Here is a 25,777-nt window from a genome sequence, read left to right on the forward strand (position 1 = left end):
CAGGTGGGGGCAGAGGGAGCGGTGTGATTGCCGGGGATCTCGGGGCGGCTCTCTCTCCAGCTCTCAGCTCCCGCTCCGGCGCCGCTGTTGCTAAAGACTTTTGTAACTCTCGACTCACGTACGATTTCGATGGAAAATGAAGGTAAAGCTCTCCCCGGAGCCGCTGGCCTCGGAGCCGAGAGGATCTCTGTGCTGGGAGCGTGCCTCGTTTCACCTCCGTAGGGGCCTCTGGGCTCGGTGCTGTTTAGATGATGGGAAGAAATTCGTCTTTCGTGGTTAAATCGAGGAGCGTTAATCGTATTTGGCATTGAAATATTTTTCTGCGCACTTAATCTTGCCCTCTCTGCAGTTATTTTTTTCATTAAAAGCATAACTGAAGCTTAACGTGCTGCCATTTGGACGAGCTTGTGTAAAGCTGCCGTCTCTATGCGATGTGGGAAGTCGCTCCTTTGGACTGCTGTGATATGTGTTCTCGTCTGGTTTGGGACTGGTGTAGTCTGGGGAGTTATTTCATGTTATCCATGCTGGGTTTCCGTGTGTGGTCTGGGAGCTTTGAAAGCCAGTTTGCACTGGTGATGCTGATTGTGAGCTTCGCTGCTTTCCTTCTGAGTTGACTGGGGATGTTGTAAAATCTTTTGAAATTACAGTTTTCTTTATTATGGATGTAAGCTGGAGGTGCTCGAGGTCGAGTTGGATGGAGCCCTGGGCAGCCACGTCCAGTGGTGGCAGCGCTGCCTGTGGTTCGGTTGGAGCTCAGTGATCTGTAAGGTCCCAAGACATGCCATGATTCTATGAAATAGCAGTCCCCTTATCACAGATCACAGAATGGCCTGGGCTGGAAGGAACCTTAAGGATCATGAATCTCCAACTCCCCCTGCCACAGGCACGGCCACCAACCTCCGCATTTAATACTAGACCAGGCTGCCTCATCCAACCTGGTCTTGAACACCTCCAGGGAAGGGGCATCCACAACTTCTCTGATCTCTGTTGTCATTATTCCTCGGAGATACTGGATGGAATTTTTTGGTGGCCACCGTTTTTCCTTTGTTGTGGATGCATGTGAACCTGAGGAGCTTAAAGCACAGGGATGCTTCCTTAAGGGTCCAACTCAGGTAGCCTAGATTGGACTTCTTGGGGTAGACTGGTGGGTTTCCATGCTTGGATATCATTCTGTTTCCGGTGACTGGAAAGCTGTTGTAAAATCCAACGTAGGTTGAAAATGCCATAGGTTGTTATAGTTCTGCATCTCAGACATTTTTATAACTTGAAAAATGCTAGAATTTTATCAGTGCTATTGATCACATCTTCTAAGAGAGTATTTGTCATAAAGAACACAAAACTTGTCAGCTAGAAGTTGTGATGTCTGTGTAGGGGGGACATCTCTAGAAGACTGATTTTGGCTTTGGGAGCTCAGTTAGCTGACAGAAGCAGTGTCAGTGCCTTTGCATTAAAGTTGCTGCATTTTAAATAAGGCTTTTGAATGACTGAATCTCAGGGTAGGAAGTGAACAATGAATCTAATACAATTGAAAAGAAATACATGTAGGGAAAAAGTATTTATCTGATGTTTGTGTGCCTAAACTGAAAGCAGGAAGGCTTCTAATGCCTTTTTAGTTCTATTAGCAAGTAAATATGACATTACATATAATCAAGTTTTGTGTGGTACAGTGTGGTCCATTCTAATTCTGCTGAAGGCTGGTAGCACAGAGATGGCATTTCTTATGTTTCTTTTGGAAGAAATCAGTTATATTTCAAAATGAGGAGTAAGATTTGTATGATAGGAGTGACATAAAATACAGCTAAGTCCAGGGGAAAAATACATCATAAGATGATCAGACGTGTATTTCAAAGGATGAAATAGTTGCTGTGGTTCACTGAAAGTTTGCAAAATGGGATAGTTTCCTGGGTATTGTAGGAAAGCTAAATTTCAGCACAAATTGAAAAATAGAGTTGATTCTCTTAACATTTGCATTGTTTTCTCTCCACTCTTTCCCCCCCACCTCCACCAGCTCATAATTGAGCTTCTGGGCAGACATATTTACAACTGTCTACTGTCTGTTTTGTCCTCTCGGTGTTTTTGAGCTCTTCTTTTTCTATCCGTTTGACATTTTGAGCCAGCTAGATGCTAGCAGCTTTCATCTAGATCATTTCAGCACCCCTGACAGAATCATTAATGTATTTTCTCCAGGTGAGAGTTTGAACTATAGAATAAGGATTGAGGAAGATAGAATGTGTTATTATTTTTTTTTTCCAAGTCTATGTTTGAAAGTTTGAATTGAGCAAGAAATGGCAGATTTTTCTTCTACATTTGGAGCAATATCCAAGGACAGAATTGATAATGCCATTTGGAAAACTGATGTTTTCATCCCATAATTCATTTTTCGTAAGCAGTATGGCACAGTCACTGTAAGCTAGCTAATGTTTTGTCCCAAGACTTTGTGGTTTCTGTCTCTTGTATTGGAATGAATTAGCTAATTAAACTTCCACCAAAATTCATGTATCTTGCAATAATGGGGAAATGAATTTCCCGTCATAGGAAGGTTTTTGCTTTTTTCAGTGAGGCTGTGACTTAGAGGATTGAAGTTTTGTGTTTTTGTTTGGAGTTTTGTGGCTTCAGAATTGGAGCTCTTTCTTAATTTGTCGGCAGGCAAGAGGACTTGCAGCTGCTTAGAGAAAACAGCTCTGATAGCAGTTGTGAGATAGTGGTGCTGTTTTGTTACCAAGGCCTTCTGTAGCATTCATTTTCAGATTGCTCTGTGCCTATTGGAAGAGGTCAGGACTGCGTTTTCCCACCTGTAGGTTTTCCTAAAGTCACACAGAACAATTGGCACATGCACAGATTTACTGTAAATAATAAAAACGTTGCATGGTGGTTTTGAGACCTGTAGTCTTCATAGTTGTAAGGCCTAGTTAGCTTTAGCTGATCGTCACAGACTGCTAGTTCAATCTATACGCTGTCAATGGCAATTTCTGGAGAGTTTCGATAAATGGATGAGTACTGAGATGAGTCAATTTCTTTCTCTGAAGCAGGTGCAACACGCACTTTTGTTGTTTTTAACTCATGCTTGGAGTACGGTTGGCTTTCCTAGTGAGTTTTGTCCATATTCCTTATGTAGGCTGCTTTGGAAAAGTGACCAATTTCAGATCAGCGGGCAGCTTCTGTTTTTTGGGGGCAGTGTGGTCACATTGTGGACCAGCTGCCCATGGACTGTGCATCTGTAAGGGCTGGTGGAGGGGTGGAGGCCAGGAAGGATGCCTGGAGCAGCAGGGACTCGAAAACAATCCACACTGTTCCAGAGTGGCATCATCAATTATACTTGAATGTAACATCCAAAATAACGAGTATGAATTTTGTGATGGAAAGTGCTCCAAATTCTGAAATAGAACTGGACTTATCACAGCAGTTCACGTGTCTTTTGGCATTACTTGTTTTATAAATCATCTGTGTAGGTGAAACAAGAATTTTTGTATTCATTGATTGCAGTTTGTTTCAATCTATGGCTCGCTATGAGAAAATTAGAATGCAGTACTTTACACTGATGTTGGCATAAATTATATCTGTTCCATTTAACTTGGAGGACAAAGTGAGGGGAAGGGGTTGTTTTTTTTTATTTTTTCAAACCATGGTATTTGAAGTCTTCACTGAAGGCCGACTCTAGTGGATAATTTCCTACCTGTTATGTATTTAGTTATCATAGCACTGCCAGTGTAGCACTTGCCTTGCATTAGGAATACAGGCTTCTTTTTTGAATTGCAATTGGTGTCATTTCTGACTCTGTTGTGTGTTTCATTGATAGATCATGACATAGTTTTCATCTCTCCCTGATTTTTCTGTGCAGATATACCAGTACTAACCTGTGATAATCTGGAAGTGGTTTGACGTGGGATCTGTTTGAGATCAGACGCTGTGGAATGTGTGATTAGTTATTTTGTTGGCTTCGTAGCCCTTTTACATTGGGATCTATAGCATCGGGCTCTTAGAGTTACAAAATGCAGTAGTGTAAGGAAAATTAGGATACTCAATTTAACAGAGAAGTGAGCATTTTTCTTTCTTTCTGATGTCCAATCTGACAAATGAGTGTTGATCTTGGTTCCATAGGCCACTATGACTGTTGCCCAGCCATTCTTCCCCCCAGCCCCATGCTGGATAGCACTCTGCTGAGTTAGGGAGCTGCGTGGGCTCGTGGAGAATCCAGTTCATGTCAGAAATAACGAGCATATGGATCTCTGGAGAGCATAAAGGGTGAGAGCCCCCACTGCTTAGTGCAAGCGGGATGTTTGATTGACTCTGTTCTTCTGTAGCCGTGCCTTTGGTGTATCAGGCTGAGGCTGTCTGTGTGGAATAAGATAAAGATGAGTAGATTTCATTCGTTGTGCCTTTGAGTTGGTGAACAAGTTCAGGTGATAAGTAACTGACATTTGCAGTGGGGTGAGTATCAGCTAGAAAGAATGACAGAGCTGCCATGCAGGGAAGAGAAGGAAAATAAAATACACTAATCAAGGCATAAATATGGGCCAAGCATCTGTTTCTAGTTATTTGTTTTTGTAAATATTCTAGTCTAAGTAATTAGAAGGGATAGAGTGGATAATGGGTTGGCAGATGCAGGTTGCAGAATCTACAAAGGCTTTTAAAATGTTTTGTCATAGGTTTTCTGCAGCGCTTTTTTCCTCTGCATACATAATTCACCAGCAAATCCTGAATACAATGTTGCTGCTTTCTTGATACTGATTGTAAGAAACCTTATTGTGAGTATCAACGCAGTGAATTACGTTTGCCTTTTAAAAGGTACTGGCAGCAGCTTGGTCTTACTTCTTTTAAACTGTAAGTTGGAATTGATTTGGTTTTTGTTAGGATATTATTTTGTCACATTATGAAGTAACTCCATAGCTGCCAGGTGTATAACCAGCAGTCAGGTCCTGGAGTTTCACTCATTATTTTAAACAGATCTGAACTGTAAATACTGAGCAAACGTGTCTGTTTGAGACTTCGTTTAGTTACAATTCCATGGCTGCTAAGTCCGCACGTGCTGTGGGGATGTTGGTAGTATCCCACAGGGTACTAAAATGTTCTGGTGTTTGCTGTTCCAGTGTCATCCTTCATTTTGAGAAGTTCAGCTATGAGAGATGGAGGCAGGCTGTTGGAGGGGAGCCATGTGATCTTATTTCTAAGCTGAAATGTTCTCTTGTAGAAAGTTAGCAAGTGTGGCAAGATTGATGACCGGTATTTCTGCCCAAAGTCTTCTGGCCTTGAATTTCTAGAATGCCTCATGTGAATCAGGATTTCAGTGGAGGCTTGTGCTGTTTGGAGCCAAGTGAGGTGTGGCAGCTGAGCTCTTGGGTAATGAGTTTCTGGGCTGACCAAGTCCTGTCTTACAGAGACTTTGGTCTCAGCAGAATTTGAGAGAGCTGGGGCTCTTCAGCCTGGAGGAGGCTGTGAGGTGACCTGAGAGTGGCCTTTCAGTATCAAGGGGAGCTACAGGAAAGAAGGGGACAGGCTCTATAGCAGGATCTGTGGTGATAGGAAAAGGGGAAATGGTTTCAAAGAGGGAAGGTTTTTTCTTTACATCTAGCCTAAGTCTTCTACAGTGAGGGTGGTGAGGCACTGGAACAGGTTGCCTAGAGATGTGGTTGATGCCCTGTCCCTGGAGGCTTTCAAGGTGAGGTTGGATCAGACCCTGGGCACTTTGATGTAGCTATGGTGTCCCTGTTTGCTGCAGGGCAGATGGACTAGATGGTCTTCACAGGTCCCTCCCAACTTTAAGGATTCTGTGATTCTACAGGGGTTGTTTTGATGAATTTCAGTGAATGCTTAGGATACTGCATTTTTTCTTCTTCTGATTAATAAGTAATGAGAAACGAATGAAATGTTCAAGGAGATTTTTTTCAGTGTTCAAGGAATTTTTCAAACAGGAAGAATCAAAATGGAATGTTTTGGCCAAATATCTTGGTCGTCAAATTGTTCTGGTGTTTGTCACTGCATTTTGGCTAACTCTGCTGGCAGCTCATTGACTGGGGCAATGAGAATTTGAATTCACTGCTGTACAGCCACCAGAGTGTCCAAAAGTAGTCTAGCTAGCATGTCTTTTTCGTCTGTATTCAAAGGTTGAATATTTGATTTTCTTAAAAGATTCAAATGTATAGTACACAAATGGGCTAAAGGAAGGTAAGGCAGTTTGCTCAGAGATGGAGTGCTTTAGTCTGAAGTTTTGTGGCCAGTTTTCCTTATGGAATCTGCAGCATTGCAGTCAGCTTAAGGTGTCGTTATTGTTGTGAAATATCTGTGGAATGTTTTCTGCCTGTGAGAGAGCAGGCAGTCATCATTCACAAGGCTTGCAAGATAACCCCATGGAGTATGTACTGCAACTACAGAAAATTGCCCAATTTTGGTGTTGTGTTGGTATCCTCAGTTGAACTAATGCCCTACTTTCCTTTCTGTTTCTTAAAGAAAAGATGTAATGTCCTGAGAGTAAGATGCATTTCAGTTGAAGATATATTTCTTGGACAAGTTATTTTTTAATAATATAGTTTTGTTACTTAAATATTTTTAGTAATTTTTCAGTATTTTTAGTACATAGTTATTGAGCTTTTATCGGGTGAATCACAGAATGATTTGGGTTGGAAGGGACCTTAAAGCCCATCCAATTCCAACCCCCTGCCATGGGCAGGGCTGCCACCCACCATGTCATGCTGCCCATCCAACCTGGCCTTGAGTGCCTCCAGGGATGGGGCACCACCCTGTCAGTTGCCCAAATCAGTTGGATGCTATGTGGAGCATTGTGGTATTCTTTAGACTGACTGAAGCAGATAGCAAATATTTTATGACTTTTTCAGTTGTGCAAGCCTAGATTTAGCCTGTCAGCTTTAGAATTCAGGTTTCTGTTGCTTAATTGATCAGAATTCCGGAAGTAACATGTACCAAGAGGTACGTTTCTGATGTTGGCCTCAGGAGGGCCTTAAGTGCTGCTGAAGTAGCGCTGGACTGCAGCACAGGCTTTTTCAGGCTGTGGAGCTGCTTAGCAGGTTGTTCTCATTTGGGTATTTGTATTCCTTCTGTTAATGGGTGGTCTCTGCGCCAGGTTGAATACCACCCTTTTTCTGTAAAGTCCCATGAAGTAACACAATAGCGATGGGCTGAAAGCATGTGACCTCCCAGGACAGAAATCTGCTCTGCAGGGAGGACTCATTAATGCAAATTAGCGTGTCTCTTTCCTTCTAGCTTTTTTAGAGACAACTTTTCTGCGTATGTTTCCTTTGATGTGGAGACTCCTGGTAAGACGTTTAAACTAAAATGCTGTTGAAAAGGAACAAATTTCTTTGAATATTAGAATACAGGGCTGCTGCAGCTGTTTCCCAGAAGTGAAAAATCATCACACTTTCGGAAAAGATTCAACTCAAATGAAGATAGTGCACAGTAACTTCAAAGCCTTCAAAAAGTAATGCTGGTATCCTGAGCAAACAGAGCCTGGTAGAAAATAAACGGCTCATTAGTCTACAGAATTCCACCTTTTGGGGGTGGGAAGGGACAGCTCTTTGCAGTGCAAAGTACGCTTCTTGCAAATTGGTTGCGAATGTTTCTGTGTCGAAGGAGCGTTGGCACTTCAGCTGTTGCTCTCAGAAAGCAGCACTCTTTCCAGTGAAGGTATTTGAGTCCAGTACTCTCTGACCAGGTTCTTCTAGGTATTCCACATGAGGACCGTGTCATGCAGGTGAATTTCACACTTCTAACGAACAGAGGGAGAAAACATTTGGTGCTGCCAGTTGATCCACTCAGCAACGATAGTCAGTTGATCTGCTCAACTGATGAAGCTGTTTATCTGAAACAAAGGCCGCACTCGGTTCCCTTTGTTACTGATGAAGTCGGCTTGTTTTGCAACAGCTGTGGTCAGTTACACCCTATATTATTTCCTGAGCTTCATGGGCACATCACCCTTGCCCATCTCCACTGCTTCTTCTTCCATTATAGGTGTTTATTGATCAGTATTTGAGCTCTTTTCATAGCTAAATTTGCAGGTTTCTGAGCCATCATTAGAGAAATTGCTGGCTGAGAATACAGGAAAGTACTGATCTTCATGATTTAATCATGTATGAGGTACAACCAGCTCTATCAGTGCAGCCTGCATGGATGAAATCTCCTTGAATATAACTTCCAGTTTTACATCCATCAATAAAATATGGATAAATTAGTTCAAAAACCAATAATAAGGTGTTAGAAATGAAATTTACTTCATCAAAGTGCACTTGTAGTTTATCTGCAGTTATGGTTTGTGAGCTTGGTTTTTACCAATACTTATTAATTTATTGACTCTGTATGTATCACTCTCAACTATTTCCACCTACTCCTTACATTAATAGAACTACTGAATTCCTCTGGAGACTTAATTCCTGCTGAGATGTGGAGGAATTTCAGAGGAAATTGCATCACAGTCACAACCACATTTTGTATTGCTTTTTCCAAAGCAGTCTGAGAACTCTTTCTGTGTTCCTCTGCATCCAGCCTCCCACTTTGGAGCCCTGCTGTGCATCTGAGGTTTGCTTCTGGGCATGCAGTCAGTCTAGGATTTGCTGTAACTATTAAGCATGCCTAGTGCTATTTTTTTTTTTTTAATTGGGTTTTTGCTGTGTCTTGCTGTCATGTAGCCATTGGACTGGGACGTCTTTCAAGGTTCTAGGAGCACCTTGTCTACTAGAAAAGAGCTGCAGAAACGTCCAGTGAAAAAGATTTTTAATGTCATTGCTAAAATGTAGCTCTCTGGGATCGTAGTCATAATTGTTCAAACTGGGAGTTTGAAGGTGAATAATAAGATGGTCAGAGGTCTGGACCTCCAAAACCTCTTGACTACTGTATACTGATGGATAGCACAAGACCTTGCATGAGTGCTTCATACCTGATGGAATTGACAGAGAAAAGGTTATATCCATTCTGGATGGAGTGCCTTTCCTTATGCTTCACAGCTGTGGAGCTCTTGCCCACCAGGTGCTGTTCCCAAAGTCTCTGCACCAGCACTTGGGCTCCTCTGCTCATTGATGGCTGGTAGTTCTCTGTCCTTGTGAGCTTTCAGGTTGCCAGACAGTGTAAAAGAGGTAAGCACTTGTTATTTAATTACATTACATACGCAGGTGTCTGCTTAAAACTGCTCTTGTTCCTGATGCTGTCTTCCACCAGGTGTTTTGGACCCTGAATTCTGCTCTTTGTCACAATACTGATCTGTCATTGTCATCTCCAGCACTTTGCTCTGCATTGCATATGACAGGAGAAGAACTTGCTTAATAGGATCCGAGTTTTCTATATCACTTTAGAAATATATCACTTTAGAAATATATCACTTTAGAAATATATCACTTTAGAAATATATTACTTTAGAAATATATTACTATATTACTATAGGTATATATTACTTAAGAGTTTGGTCGTATAGAATATTCAAGAAAATGGAAGCTTTTGTTTCAGTGAAAGACCTTTTTATCATCTTGTTAAAGATTGACTATTGCTCAGTGAAGAGGGAAAGGTAAATAGAAAAGGGATTCATGAGGCAGGGTGGGCTGGGAGGAATGGTGTTGTACACTGAAGAGGTGCTGACTCTTTCTGCAACCTAGTGAGAAAAGCACAAGCATTTGCAAGGCAAATCACTAATTAATAACCCAGAAAAGGTGATAGTAAGGTGTAAAAGCATATGTCCTTTCTGATATGGGGAATGCAGTATGATATGGCATTGGTCAGACCTCTGGCCAGGGCATGGCACAGTACAGAATTTGTCTGGCCTGAGTTCATTTGTACTCTAGTGAGGTTTTGCTCATTCATCAGGCACTGGTAGCAATCATGTCCAGAATGTGAATGTAGCTTTGAAGAATCTGTGGGCAACTCACTGTTGCTTTGTAATAATTGAAAGGGATTCAGTTTTACAGGGACTGATGGGCCGGATGCAGAAGGAGCTGATGAGAGGGATGGAAAGATTCAGGTGATTGGTACGGTTAGCAGGCAAATACTGGAAAGCTTGTTGAGGCAGTGCTTCCTCTCATCCTTTTGCATTTCCAGTTGTGCTGCAGTCGTTCCCAAGAGCTGGCTGTACCAACCTGCAGCTTGCCACTGTGACTTCTCATGCGGTTGGATAAGCAGTCCTTGCCAGGAGCAGAGTCCCCAAACTCAGCTGTTTCTTTCTCTTGCCTTTCTAGTGGAACTTTTCAAGGAAAGGATCCATATTTCTTTTTAATTTCTGTGACTTAAATGTCTTTGTATTTTTTTAAACATCTTGGTTTTGTTTCTTCTTTCTCTTTGCTGTTCTGAGTAGTACTGCTTCACATGGCCTTTGCATTTTGCACTTGTAGGTCAATTGAGTAACCACGTGCAACATTTGAAGTACTTTGCATTAGCTAATTAGCCAAAGTGTTTTGCTCACAAGATTATCTAAAAATAGGTTTTGTTGTGAGAGTGCTCTGAAAAATTTTCAGACCACCCAGTTAATGTAGGTCCTGCCATTTGCATTCTCTGAGCATGCAGAGCTAAAATTTTCCTTTTACATTTTTTTGTAAAGTATCTCTATATCTGTGAGCCCTGCTGATTGATAATGGACTATGGAGTATCCCTGCTAAGCTGCTGCTGCACACATCAAAGGTATGATGTTGATACTCAGTCTCCAGTGGTGGTAGAAAGAAGGCAGACAGAATCTTGTGGTGTATGAGAAGGAAGAATTTCTTTGCATTACTGTTAGTTGGTACACAAATTACATGTTTTTCTTCAGAAAAGAATAGGAAGGAACTCTCAATTTCCAGTAATGCAAACCTTCCAGACAAACTTACATTAATTTTGATAAACATGCTTTAGTCACAGTTCCGTGGTCATAAGACTGATGTGTGTTTCTTGCCATAGAAATGGTGGTGTGTATGTTGGAATTGGTCCAGGAAAAGTCCCTCCTGGGGCAACTGCATATTTTTGTTAGCTAGCATCCTGCTTCTTTGTTCTCTGGTAGGTTTAACTGTGAATGAGGAGTGGAAAGCTGTAATCATTGCTCCAGAAGCTTCAGCTGTGCTGCCCAACTGATACAGCTGCATTGGCTAGCACCATTTCTTAGCTCCTTTATCCGTACAGGATCTTTGCCTGTGGTGAAATACGAAGCATTCTAAGATACCAGCAGATAAATGTTTGAAAAAGAGTTGCATCACAGGATGGGAAGAGATTTTACCGTATGTGGCTTGACTCCTGTGATATGTGGGTTTGGGGATAGCTTCTGTTGGGTACAATAACAGATGCTGCAGACAGTATTGATGCCATCCAGGGAGGTGGAGGAGTCACTGTGTATGGAGGTGACTTCAAGAAAAGGATAGATGTCACATTGAATAACATGGTTTAGTGGTATGGTGGTGATAGGTTGGACTAGATAGATCATCTCAGTGGTCTTTCCAATGTCAGTAACTCCTATCATAAGAAGTCTTTCTTTTGCAGTGTAGAAGTAGTGCATAATAAAGGCAAAATTATTTGTTTGCATGTGATTATTATGTACAAACAGATGGGAAGTGATTTTCCAACCTTGTTTTTTGGCCTTAAATCTGTCAGTGTTAACCCACTTAGTATCTTGGAAGATGGTGATAAAGGGAACAACTATCAGTTTCTTACTGGCTCAGTAATTGGTGGCAAAGTGTTGGATGTAAAATTGTTCTTTTCTTAACAGTAAGTAGAGCTCGATCTACACAGAGATCGTAGAACTTTTTGAGAAATTAACTGAGAGATCCATCCAGAATTGTCTTAAAATAATTAATATTGCTCTAGTGAAGGAAACTGGCTGTGAAAAGATGTTCTGAGCCTTTATTTTTCTCATCCTTTGCTAGATTTATGGCTTAAAGTTTTTATAACGTTTTTCTTAAAAGTGAGAGGTGGTTTGAATACAGTGAATTCAAAATCAGTGTGTGGGGTTTTTTTTGTTTGTTTGTTTTTTTGTTCTTTGTGGTTTTTTTGTTTGTTTGTTTGTTTGAATCTGACATGAAAAAGTTGTCAAAATAGGCTTTGGTGTAGCACAATTCTACCATGCTAACGAAGCTTTATTTGGAAAAGCCTCATCATTTTAACACTTGTGTTTAAAGATAGTCAACTTTGAAAGATATCCATACAGAGCTTGTGAGTAGTCTTTTTTGAAGTCCTATTGATAATATTAGAGAAATGACCAGGTAAATGCATGCCTTCTTGAAAGTGATGTTTGAGTCTATGGCCGTAGCATCATTAGTTTTGGAAAAGACCACTAAGACCATCCATACGATTTAACCATCAACCTTATCACCTCCATACCACTAACCACATCTCTCAGTGCCACATCCACACATTTCTTGACAGCCTCTTAGCCATATCCGTTACTACAGGCAGAAAAAAGATTTCTCAGCATTAAAATTTGTAATGGCTGTTGGCTCACGTTTCTGCTTGCTCTTACTGGGAAAGCTTGGTTGCTCAGTTTTAGTTGAGCATGTCGTCATCTTGGTCAAAATCATGGGTTTGTGGATTTGTTTTGAAATAGTACTTAGGCTTAATTGTTTTCAGCCTTAAATTGTGGAGTTTGGTAACCAGATACCACAGCTATGGCGTTCCTTTCAACAAAAATCAAATGCTAATATTTAAAGTGGAAACTGTAAAGAAAAGAACACGAGCTGGTAGTTCAGTAGTGTGTAGTATCAAAGAGGGGAGATTGTGGCAAAATTCTGGGTAAATGTTGGGTTCAAAGAGCATGTGATCCTAGAAAAGTGGAGCAGAAGCAAAAGTAAATTGAGTGTAAACTTCTGAAGAATGAAAAGGCCTCATCTCCAGTGCCAATTTCCTGAGAATTGAAGTGTTTCAACGAAGTATTGGTTCCCATCTGTAGGCTCAGCAGCCTTAATTGGGTGTGTTCCTATTTCAGAATAGGTCACATAATCATAGAATATCCCAAGGTGGCAGAGTCCCGCAAGGATCATTGAGCCTGACTCAGTCTTTGCAGCCTGCACATGGGTGCAATATATACTGAAGATTCTGCAAGGGAGATTTGAGTGACTGTTTCTTTCTATGGACTGAGTCTCACAAGCATCAAGCGCTTTGTGGACACCAGTACAGGTAGTGCTATGGCTAAGCAAAGGCTGGATGCCTGCTTGGCAGACTGGGTGACCGTGGTGTTGCATCACTTTCAGTGGTGAAGTCCTGGAGAACATTTATGTACCAAAGAGTATTTTGTAAGGCTGAGAGTCATAATGTCTGCATTCTTCCTAGCTGAGGTACGTGTCATTCTGCTGCTCTAGTATAAGGTGCTCTAATATAGCTCAGTTTTGCAGAGGGATGCTGTATTGTGGGAGAAAACTTTGGCTGTGACAAATATTTGTCCCACTGGTGCAGAATAACGTAACCTGCCTGGTGCAAGTTCTTGTTACCACTTGTGGTTTTGGAAAGCATTGAATTACTGTGTCTTTACATCTCATAAAGATATCCCTTGCTAGGAACAGAATTATACTTTTTTTTTTTTCTCTCTCCCTGATGTCAAGAGCAGTTGGTGTATACTTCAAGTATTTTTAAAAGAACCTCAACAAATGTTGAGAGGAAGATACGGCACAAAGTAATGTGATTATTTTTTTTTTCCCCCGAGACATTTTAACTCAATCTGTCTCAGTTGAAACACATAAGTGTTTGGAAATGGTAACTTTCTAGTCAACTTTCGCAAAGGTCTGTATTTATACCATGCAATGTGAATTCATCATCACTTTTTAAGAAGGCCTCCATGAGTGTGTCTACATAGGATTCAATAAGTACCTACCCAGTGCTAAAGTTTAGGAGCTCGGTGGCAATGTGGCATGTGTGCTCCACCTGTGGTGCTTTTACCCTCATTCATTCTTCCCTCAGGCCCATGGGATGAAGGCTTGGTGTAATCTTACTTAGGTAAGCAACTGGAAGAACAAGAATGGAGTTGAATTAATCACAGCTATCGTATTTGAGTACTCGGCAGAACTGTGTGTGGTATAGAAAATAAAGGCTGTCATAGCCTTTTAGGGGATAAGAATGCTGTAATCTTCTAACGCATTTTCATACCAAGTATTTGTATTACAGCATCCGCAGAGGAAATTCAAAGCCTTTACTGTACGAAGGCATTAAATGGCGCATTCAAATTCTATGCAAAAAACATTTTCTGTGGTGTGCATGCTTAGGTGGTAGGTGTGCTCCAGAGAATGGAGTGGCAGCAGCGAGGTGAAAGAGATCTGAATTGACTGTGGGTGCAGCAGGATAGAGTGAGGGTAATGAAGGAGTGGAACGAGAGCATTGCTTGAGCTTCAAATATGGAATAAACAAGAATTCTGAAACTCTTCAGTTTCTTTAAATGCAGTGCTAAGCTGAGCTGTCAGCATTGCTAAAGCACTATTCTGCACTAGAAAAATGTTTGCATTTCTTAAAAAGCAGTGTTTTCTTGTAATAGCATTGACTTGAAGTTCTTGTACTGTAGTCAGTTAAGTTCTGTGACTTCGCATGCATCTGTGCCCTTATTTGTGGAGTTCTTGATGTTGTTTCTCCTTTCTTTGTCTGCAGTAACACACAAATATGCCTGCTTACACTGACTTCATCAGTGGGTAGAAAGTAGGAGCAAGGAGTGAAATTTAACCTGGAGTGAAATTTAACCTTCTGCCCAGTTATGGATGATAGGGAGCTAAAGGAGCATGAATATATGTAACTGTAAGGACCTTTGCTGTGGCTTAACACCAAATTACAGATACAATTCTCTCAGTTGAGCATCCAGTGTTTTGTTTTAGAATTGCACATATGGTACTGCATGAAAATAAAGTGAATCTGAAGATCCTTGGTTTTTTTAGTGCAAATGGTTATTGAAAATGCTTTTTCAGTGGCATTAATACTGCATTGCTCTGGCATGTGCTGTTGAAATGTTACGTGCACCTCATCCTTCAGACTTCGGTTTTGTTTCTAGGTTGCACGTCTTGAACAAATCCCTGATGGTGACAATGAGACAATGATTCCGGTACTGTCCTCAAAAAAAGCAAGTGAATTGCCAGTTGATGAAGTTGCAAGCATTCTGCAGGTGAGTAATTCTGCATCTCTTAAAGCTGCGCTGATGTTACAAAACATTTGGCATTTCTTAAGGACAGATCTTGCCACTGAAAGCCTATGTGTTATCAAGCAGATTGATATTAATTATTGTCAGTTTCTAACAGTATGTTGATCTTTGCATTGTTGCTTTAAATGCTTTAATCTCTAATGTTTTTGAGGAAAATTGGTTATTGAAGTGGGGTGGGAACTCAAAAATGTTTGGGCTTCTCAATACTTTGGAAATTGCGTTTTTGTTAAGAAAACTCCTAGAGTTTGATTTTTATTTTTTTTTTTTCTTCCTGTAAAACTCTGTCCTGTTTTTCATAGCTATCACTTCTGTTTCTTTATGGAATTCTCAATGTCCTTAATATGATCTGGCAGCTTCCATTTTAAGAGGAGGAACGGGGTTGAGAAAGCTACCCATTGATAGATTTATGAACCATTGAATTTGGGTTAATTTTCTTGATAGATGATCTTTCATCTTCTGTATGCTTGACTGCTTGAGGAGTACACCATAATAGATATTGCCCACAGACAACTCAAGATTTTGAAGCTATTGCTGTCATTTGGCCAAGTAGCCAAATTCCTGACATAATTCTCAAGAGTCTGAGCTGCGCCTACAGTTTGGATCGCTGATGAGTTTACTGCAGGGAAGATCAGCAGTCTTTTAGAGATGTGTAACTGCAGATGCTGCTTTAGTTTGGTCAATTTTGTTTTGAATATTTTTTCTGTCAAATATTATTTTAAAACAGTAGTTAGCTTTTATCAGCATACAAACAGTAGCACCAGACTTGTCTTCCTGATGGCTAAATCTGATGGCCAAACTTTCATAATCTAAGGCCCTTTATTTAAGTGTTGGGATTTATTTTGAAGTCTGTCTTTATAGTGTAATTGCTTACTGTGTTATTCTTTGTGTATTTTAATAGGCTAATCTTCAGAATGGCTTGAAAAACTGTGAAGTGTGTCACAGACGGGCATTCCATGGATGGAATGAATTTGATATTAGTGAAGATGAACCTCTCTGGAAAAAATATATTTCCCAGGTTGAGATTTTTGTCTTTTCTGCTTTTCTGTTTTAATATTTGGTCAGTAATTCTATGCTTTATTCTGTAACTTTCATGTTACAGAACGAATACATTCTGATAAAAGTGGGTAAACTGAAGTTAGGTTAGAAATTGTCTTCCATAGCTTGCATCTAATTTACCTATTGAAAAAGCTTTCATTTGGGTGTAGAAATGAGTGTTTAGATTACATGGTTTGTTCATGAATAAGTGTTCGCACCTAGCAGAAGGCTGCTAACAGTAACTAGCTTAAGGGCTGGAGAAGTAAAAGTTCCTTATAGGCAGTGGCTTGAGCATGAATTGCTCTGAAATCAGGCACAAATGCGTACGACTGGTAAATGCTTAAATGGAATATGAAGTGTGAATAACTAGATAGGCAAAGGAAAATTTGAAAAAGCAAAAAACATTGCCTATGAATTGGAGGTGTGAATGGAGTCAGCCTATTGACTTACTATAAATATGAGCCCATCCAGCATCTCTGAATGGTGTGAAAGTGCCACTACTTTGCCAATATTTTGCTTCCCTTATTATGGCAAAGTTATTTAAAGCAGTTTCTCAAACAACAGTTTTCTAAGGAATTTATGTTAAACATTTTGGTTGATGTTTCCTACAACTTGTGTAAGCAGCAGTACATGTAAGTTCTAAAGTAATAGATAATTAATTATGGGATTGGTGCTAGTGGGAGCATCTTTACATACTGGCTGTCCTCTGGCACTAATGCTTCACTTTTCCACCCATAGCTTCAAGTAGATGCATCAGAATGCTTCTGAAGCATACTATTAAAGCCTGTTTTAGGTAGCATTTATGTATGTATTTGCTTTGGATGCGCTTGTCATATATGCTCTTGAATGTCCTCTGCTTCTATTGTAAGATTCACTTCTTTTGTAAGAGTTCTCTTGTTGACAGCGTTAGGAATAAGCTGTCATGTAGACACAAGATCCTTTATTAATTTAGCCTTAGAAATCTGAAGAAAGCATGTGATCTAAAATGAAAGTTTGTATCTTGGAAAGCAAGAAGTCATGAATTGGAAATTCTGAAATTGCCTTGATAATAATAAATTGCTGGGAACAGGATCTGCCTGTTGTTACCTTAAGAATGTTTAATACGTTTCAGGCTTTTTTGTATGTGTTTAAATGCAGTATAAACAAATAAGGAGATATTTTGACTTTGAAAATGTGGATCAAAAACTGTTTTTCTGTTGCCATTGAATATGGCCTGGTCAACAGCTTTGATATTGAAAACAACTAACCCTCAAATAAAATCTGAACTGTACAGAGTCAATTCTTTTTCGATGTTTTTTAAGGTTTAGATAAAATAGTCTTTCTATATGGAATATTGCTGAATTACTCTTCTGTTTTATTTCAGTTTAAAAATCCCCTTATTATGCTTCTCCTGGCATCTGCGGTCATCAGTGTTTTAATGCATCAGTTTGATGATGCTGTCAGTATCACTGTGGTAAGGAACTCAAATCTTATCTTCTGAAAAAATGCTTCAGAATGGTGACCACTTTTACTTTGAATATCACTTGAATGCCAATATGGGGCGGGATTTAACTGTAATTAATTAAGGTGATGTATCTATTTTTACTTTTGGAGGATACTGACATCTTGATGCGCACAGACACAAACTGTGAAATGTTGATGTGAACCTAGGGGAGCCAAACTGTTGCAGGTAGCATGAACTGTAGAAGGTGATACTGCCTCCAAAAGAAGCATGTGTAACTCAGGTAGCAATATTCAATGGAAAGAGGGAAAATATTTCTGTGTGTGTATATATAATATAGTTATTTACTAGTATTCCATTGGTAAGGCAGAGAGAGTTGCTGGGTTTATCTTTGATTTAGTTAAGAGTTCTAGAAGAGTCTTTCTCTTTCAAAATGGTCATATTTAGTTTTTAGTAATTACAAAGGGTGTACTTTTAAGATATGATTGTATCTTCAAAGGTACAGGCCAGCCAATAAGAAATGACTGTAACAACTCAATTTTGAGTAACAAATTCAATTAGTATAACAAAGCTCAATTAGAGACTGTATTGAGGGAGGAGGTCATACTTTAAACAAAATTGATCCTTCTCATTATCTAATAGACCCCATTCATTGACTCATTTTCACCCTGCATGCGTACAGGCCCCGTGATGTTTATGTTGAAGTGTTGTGACCAGAGCTGTGTGTGATATGGGGGAAGGCTTATTACTGATGCCTTTCTACTCTTCTTGGATGATTCCTACAGGGAAATTTTGTTTGTTGGGATTTAAAAAGTAGCTCACTACTTTAATTCTAGTCTTCAACTTATTCTTAGTCTGTGATCTAGTTACTTGATTTAAACCAGATCTGATGCTTTATGACAATTAACATGGTAGTGAATACTTCAGTCAGACATTTTTGTACTCTTTGTGTTATGGAACTCCCTCCACTACTACCTCTTGCTCACCTTTTAGAAACACAGAACAGTTTACTTTCCAAGCACTGGAAGTTTTACTTCAAAATCACCATCTAGTTATCAGTGTTATTTTTAGTAATATCAGCTTACCAAGGCACATGAATGTCACTGAATAGGCACAAATAGACAATGGTGTTGCTTTTTTTTTAGCAGGCCTGAAGGTTAGCCAGTCATTTTGAGCAAGAGAGTCTGTTTCCAAACCATATTGCTAACGTGTAGTAATAACTATGGCTGGGCAGAAGCAAATATCATTTACTTTCATTGCTGTTTGGAATTCTCTTATCTACTTTTGTTTTCTTACAGGCAATACTGATCGTTGTTACAGTTGCCTTTGTTCAGGTACGACATCTGTTGTACAAATGAGATTATTGCTTTTATGTATGCTCTTATACTTAATAAGTAGTTGTCCTGATGCAATGTGCAGCTGCACAGTGCTTGATTAAAGAGCTCTGTGCTTTCATCCAAGTCTTTTGCCTTCTCTGAAGTGCTTGATTTGTTCTACTTTAACATTTTATGCATCTATATGGGTAATGTAATCAGCAACAAAAGAATGCGTGTAAAGAAACATTCAAATTAAACAATGTTGAAGTACTTTAAAATATTAAATTTCATAGAAAATGTATTTTAAATGTATCACTCTGGCTGCAATTTTGTGTGGAATTTTACCCCCCAACTCTTTTAAATTGTTTCCTAAGTAATAAAAAAAAGCCAACTTCATTCTTTAAATACCCAGCTTTACTTAGTGTGTGCCTAAGGCAAAATAGCTTTCTTTTTGTACTTCGTATCATTGTTTATTTTCTAATCTGTGAATTGAGTTAGAGGTGAGTTGTATTACCTTAGTTCTCCAGGGGTTAAGAATGTGAACACAGTATTTTTGGTACAACTTTACTAACCTGTAGAACTTGATTGTGTGTGATCCCTGAGTCTAGAAACATGACCATTAAGTATTACAAAGCCCTGAAAGTATAAAGGAGAATGCAAAGGGCCTCTTTCAGTCTTTCAGAAAAATTGCATGTAGGCACATCTGTGAAATTTTAGCATTTGGACCATATTTGCTTTTTAAAATCTATCTAACAAGGACCTGCTGGAGGGCGTATCTTAACTAAGTCTTTGTAAAATTGTCCTAATACAACTTTTAAAATGAGGTATGTCCACATCTGATGAAATGTCTATCTTGCCTCTGCAGGAGTACCGATCAGAAAAATCTCTTGAAGAGCTTAGTAAACTTGTGCCTCCAGAATGCCATTGGTATGGAATCATTACATCCTCTCTCTCAAATTAAGTCATGTTGAGTTTGATGTGAAATGAGTAGAATAAAAATGCTCTACTTAAAACACCTTTATAGCAAGCCATTATGATTTTAAAGAACACAATTTGCTTTGACTCGTTTTAAGGATTGTTGTATGGTTCTAAAATAATACTCTGCATTTTTGCCCATTGGATACTTCAGAAGGTTCGTATCACTTAACATCATCTGAAGAAATGAACAGCGAATTCGAAATTGTATTTTGCTGAAACTAGTAACACTTCAGTGCGTGGTCAGCACTTTGATTTTCCCAGACAAAATGCCAGAGGAGATGTTATTATGCAATTTGACCTTGTATTTACACCTACAGTGTGCGAGAAGGTAGAGTGGAACACACGCTTGCAAGAGACTTAGTCCCAGGTGATACAGTCTGCCTGTCTGTTGGAGACAGAGTCCCGGCTGATCTACGTTTATTTGAGGTATGTAATATTGCATTTATATTTAATAGCATTTCTTTTTGTGAGACAGAGAGTAAGAGAAGATATGCACTGAATACTGAGCTGCAGTAAGTATTTCTATTTGGAATTCACAGCTAGTTGGATTGAATTGTGAAATAATTAAGCTCGCAAATGCTGTTGTGCATTGATAGTATATATTCTTTTTGGTTGTAGAAAATAGGATTTTCTGACTTCATGTATGTAATCCATTCTTGAAAACTTTAGCATTCAGAAAAAGTATTCAACTAAGAAAGCCAAAGAGTTGTTTTCAGTCTGAATTATAAGATATTTTGGCAGCTGTTAGCTACTGATTTTTTTGTCTTTATTTGCATTGGTCTTTAGGATATAATTTTGGTGTTCACTACACACTGTGCTAATTTCAATGCTCTGTTTATAGCACTGAAAGTGAAGGTGATGTGTTTGAACATACTTTGTGCTTTCTCTAAGAGATCTTTGGCTTGGATGCTGTTTGTAGAAAAGGGGATTAGCCCAAATCAAGATAGATGTGCACCAAACTACTAGGGAATGACAAAAACTTTTGGCCACAGCAACACATATCAAGTCTGTACAATTTACACAACTTACTGTAACTTATTATAAATTAAGGCCTTAATTTATGCCGTTATGTCTTTTTTTTTTTTTTTTTTCTTCCATTCATTGTGCGCAGTTTAATCAGTAAATGAGATTTCACCCACCTTTAACCTTGTGCCTATTTCCTGGTCTCTCCTGTGCCTAACCTGTCTGTAGATGGAGAAAAAGCCTAGGCAGGTTACTCGCAAAAATGTAACATCTTGCCAGTCTCTCTTGTATGTGGCCTAGTTTCTTCTTTCCCTTCAGTTGTAAAGCTCCTCTTCATTGCTGAAAAAAGATGAATGATCAGTAAAATGTGAGCATTGCTTTATTTTAGAGCCTAGATCAGTTTCAAGTCCTTGATACAAGGAAGTATAAATAATATATATAATCATAAAATAAAATATTTTGGCATTTCTATTTTGATGAATATGGCCTTGCAAATCACTTGCTTACTATTTAAGACCCCTTTCTGAATATTTAGTGGCTGGAGTTGGGTAGAAAGTGATCCAAATAAGGATTAACTGGAAGAGGTATTAATTTTTTTTTTTTGTAAAGGAAGTACTGTCATGTGCACCTATTTTTATAAAATTGTAAAAAAAAACATCTTCACGGTCTTACTGTAATGGTAAGTTCTGCTTTCTACATTTCTTATTTAAGGACCTGCAAGCCAGAAGTTGTTACATGAAAATAAGGTATTTGGACAAAGAAAGTAAGAATGTAGTTTTACTGTTAACTGTATTAGAGTTACTGCAGGATTATTGTTTTACTGTGTTAATGGAATGTTAAGTTCTTCCATGAAAATATCCTAGAGAAATTGCCTCAAAGATGCAAGTGCTTGGATGGTATCTAACATTTTGATTGTCCTTGTGTTGGAAGCTGGTGTCACATCAATAAAGTAAACAATGGCAAGTAAAACTTTGTAGAAGTACAGGAATTAAGTCTTCAAAATAACGACTCATAACCCTGAGCTGAACTTAATGACTGTAGAACAAACTGTGGTGTCTTTGATGGGTCAATGATTGAGACTTTTTACATTTTCTTTTGCTAAAGCTTTTTTTTTTTTTTTCTCCTGATTATGGTGACTAATGGAATTAGCTATTCCTTAATGTCACTTGTTTTGGAAGAATCATCTTGTCCCAGAGGGTATTGCTAGGGGATGGATGACTCTAAAGGGAAGTTGTCTTTTCAGATAAAGAATGTGATCACTACAGCATGTTCTCATGGGTACTGTCCTAGAAATTTGTAGAAGTGCTATTTAGTTGCTGTTTACTTTGCAAAGAAATTTCTTTGCTGGGCTAATCTTGTGGGGCTATCTTATTTTTCAAAATGTAATTTGAAGACCACTTCTGGCCTAGGTTTTCTGCGGGTTAATGAGACATCCATCAAGTTTTCTAGCAAGAACTAACGTGACTGTAACATCTTCGGCTTTGAACAAAATTAAATTTGGTGGAGATGACAAATAATTCAGAGCTCATGGATAAATCTGAACGGTAGCACTGTGGTAACTTCATCTTGTTTAATCTTGCAGCCTGAGGAATACAATGCGAATAAAGCATTACTATAGGACTGCTTCTAATTGTTCTTTATGGCTTTGATTGAAAGATTCACTGCAGTTCTTGACAAGTGCCACTTTCCTTTATTGATTCAGCATCCGTCTTTTAAAAAAGGGTACTGTCCTTGTAACTACTTGAGAGTATAGCAGAAACTAGGAGAATTTGACTCTTCATAAAGCACTTTAGTAAAAGTACAGTTCTCTTCTTTACATTGACCAAATTATTTTGGCTGTAGCAGCATTTTGTTGTCCAGCTAGACATGGAGAGCTTCCAAGTTAACTCAAAATAAAGCCCCTTCCCCCCAAAAAAAAAACAAACCGAAAATACTCTTTAAGCTCAGAATGATGACTTACCTGTGGTGGTACCAAGTATGGTGTGACTGATTCTTATTTACTCTTTACAAAAGATATCCTTTCAAAGAGATTTGGTAACTTAATTTTATCAAGCTTTTCTCAAGAAGATTGTATTAAAATCTTGTGATTTAGTCACAAATAAGAGCTTTATGCTTCTTAATAACACAGAATTGTGTTACTTGGAATGCGTCAGTAGAATTCTATGATTTAAGCTTTGGCTCTATTCAGTACTGTTTAAAATCAATAGATGATTTTAGAATTGCTGTCAATTGGGAAAAAACATTTAAATTCTTATTTTTATAAGATATTTTTCATTTTACATTCTATGTATAGAACACTTGTTTTGTTCCTATCAGACAGCTGTGTAGTTTTAATGGAATAATTCCTTTTTCTCTTTTCCTTCTCTAACTGCTCACACTTGCTGCCAAAAATCCCACAAAAGTGGGAAACCTGAAGGAAGGGCATTTTTAACATTTCTCCAGTTTATTGTGACTCTTGCCTGAATAGCATTTTCCCTGTAGGGACTTTGTGGACAAAAAAATCCCTTTATAAGATATATTTTTTTGTTAGTGTGTCCCTAATTGGCCACGCTAAGAGGAACTGGACAGAGGAAGAATTGAGAGGGATATAATATGTCTACGTATTTGCATTCTCAGTTAATTATTTCGTTTGCCAATGGAATGCATCTGTTACAAGCTCTTAACTGTTCTATAGAAAAAATCCAGAACATAAAATGAGAACTAAACTTTGACTTTGCAAAGTGAGAGCATCGTTCTGTAGGAATGCTTATTGCTTTGTTGGCTTTTGTTGGCTGTAAAATAGAGTGGATATTACATATGATTTTTTTTTCCATGTGAATAAATTGGATATATTTTTAATGGTCAGAGTTGGGAAGTTTTTATTACCGTTTCTACCTACTTATAAAAGTTGATTGCCATAGCTCTTAGCATCTGTATATTTTGTTTCCAAAGGCTGCGGACCTTTCTATCGATGAATCCAGCCTCACAGGTGAGACAGCTCCCTGTGCTAAATCTACAGCTCCTCAGCCAGCAGCTACCAATGGAGACCTCACTACAAGGAGCAACATTGCTTTCATGGGAACATTGGTCAGATGTGGAAAAGCAAAGGTAAAATTATGAGTGATAGGGAAGAACAACTTCCAGGTTTTAACTATTTGAATAACCCCAGTTCTTGTTTTTAATGTTCACTTATACCAGTTGATAACTGTTCTTTACTGGCTGCATGTATTTTCATTTTTCTAAAACAACAGGAATTAAATGAAGTAGAAATAGAAATGTTTTCTGGAAATATGGGTGACTTTACTGTAACGCAGTGCAGTAGTGCAGAGCTGTTCTCAATGCTGCTTTTTCAGACACTGAAAGTAAACCTATAGTCAAGAGTAATCAAACTGGGAAGAAGCAGATGTGAAACTGTTCTATCTAGGATGTGGTATTCCCAAACTTGTAGAACTGCATTCGTGTGTTAGAGCGTGAAGACCTGTGGTTGTGGTTGGTGTTAGCTGACTGTTGCACTGTTTGGTAACTATCTGTAACAAAACCTTAATAGTTCAGCAATACACAGAATAGCACTTTTGTTTCTGAGAGTTGAAATATATATTTTTTTTTTAACAAAAATTCTTCTCATTTGTATCAGTAGTTAAAATTACAAACACAGTTAACAAACTCATAGCAGACTAAATGGCATTTGCCCAGTGTTTGAGTCAAAGCTATCAAGAACAATCACTAATGTTAAAATGAAACCTTAGATCTGAGTTGTCTTCTTCATTTATTTGGGTTTTTTAGGGCATTGTTATTGGAACAGGAGAAAACTCTGAATTTGGGGAGGTTTTCAAAATGATGCAAGCAGAAGAGGTAAGAGTGAATATCTAGAAACATAGGCGTGTATATTAGAGATGTACATTTTGTCCATTAAAATTATACTTTTGGAGTTTATTCTATAGGAACTTTGTTAGATTTAATTACAGTGCTTTTCATGTTTTTCTTTTCTCTAGTTAAAACAAATCTTAGCTTTTGAAAATGAAAGCAATAATTGAATCCCTAAGTGACCTAAATATGTTATCTTTGAAAATAATATTTGAAAGCTTTTCAAGAATGGAACAACTTTTACTGCATTTAGCACAAGTGTGTTTTTCAAGTGGAACTGAGTTTGTACAGAAGGGATTTGTATGGTATATTTGTGCACAGGACTATGTTTCCCCTCAAAGTTTGTACCATGTACTTTAGGGTTGTGTGTGTTTTCTGCTGCTTCATAATCTCTAGCTTCTCTACCTAAAGTTATGAAGCTCGCTTTGACTTCAGTATACCAAATTCCTGTAGTAAGTTTATTGCAGAACTCTGATCCACACAGAAGTCAGTCTCTTGAGTGCTTTGTGTTCCTGTGGCCTTCTAACCTCTTCTCTGGCTGCCTGACCAGCACAGGATCGGAAGGTGACAGCCTGTCTCCAGCTGTCAGGACACAATCAGGCATAGTATAGGCAGCACTTTTTTTTCTCCTGAATTACATTTCTGAAATGTGTCAAAACAGAGCTTCTGAGGCTATTAGGTGGGGCATTAGATGTGTCAGCCAGGAGTGCACCACTGACTTTGTGGTGTTAGCTGCAGTGCCTTACTATGCCTTTCAAAGAAATACTGCTGTCCAGTCACCCAAAATGGAATCCACTTCATTACACATGCAAAGAAAATATGATCCATTGCATGGATTTTAGTTTGTATTGTAACATCTGCAATTATTAATGAGAAAAAAAAGTACGTGAGCATTCTGCGCCATCAACATTCTGAAACATCAGAGTACTTTGGGGTTATTTTTGATATTTATTTCATAATAATCTTACTTTAAAAGCAAATTTTGATGGTAATAGTGAATTAAATTCTTAAGTCAGCTTCCCCACATAGTGTGGGCGCTGTTTTGCCTTGACTCATGCAGCAGAGATTTTTACAATTATCCTGTTTTCTTCCTATTGCCACACTTTCCATACTGTAATCCAGCATATATTAGTATTTAAA

At 38.7% G+C, this 25,777-nt stretch overlaps 1 protein-coding gene across 3 annotated transcripts in view; it reads left to right on the forward strand.

Moving 5' to 3' along the window:
• The window catches only part of ATP2C1 (ATPase secretory pathway Ca2+ transporting 1), a 65,649-nt gene that overhangs the window by 20,627 nt on the left and 19,245 nt on the right, over positions 1-25,777 (forward strand). For 2 of the 3 annotated variants that reach the window (XM_031553960.1, XM_019616550.2), the window contains 8 exons: positions 14,915-15,025; positions 15,960-16,076; positions 17,460-17,549; positions 18,836-18,871; positions 19,719-19,780; positions 20,149-20,257; positions 23,726-23,881; positions 24,557-24,625. In XM_031553960.1, coding sequence (XP_031409820.1) covers positions 14,915-15,025; positions 15,960-16,076; positions 17,460-17,549; positions 18,836-18,871; positions 19,719-19,780; positions 20,149-20,257; positions 23,726-23,881; positions 24,557-24,625 — 750 coding nt within the window. Of the gene's footprint in view, positions 1-6; positions 143-14,914; positions 15,026-15,959; positions 16,077-17,459; positions 17,550-18,835; positions 18,872-19,718; positions 19,781-20,148; positions 20,258-23,725; positions 23,882-24,556; positions 24,626-25,777 lie in introns of those variants that run through there. The other variant, XM_010712923.3, reaches the window with a different exon arrangement.

The sequence above is a fragment of the Meleagris gallopavo genome, chromosome 6, assembly GCF_000146605.3.
Source record: "Meleagris gallopavo isolate NT-WF06-2002-E0010 breed Aviagen turkey brand Nicholas breeding stock chromosome 6, Turkey_5.1, whole genome shotgun sequence".
Classification (NCBI taxonomy): domain Eukaryota; kingdom Metazoa; phylum Chordata; class Aves; order Galliformes; family Phasianidae; genus Meleagris; species Meleagris gallopavo.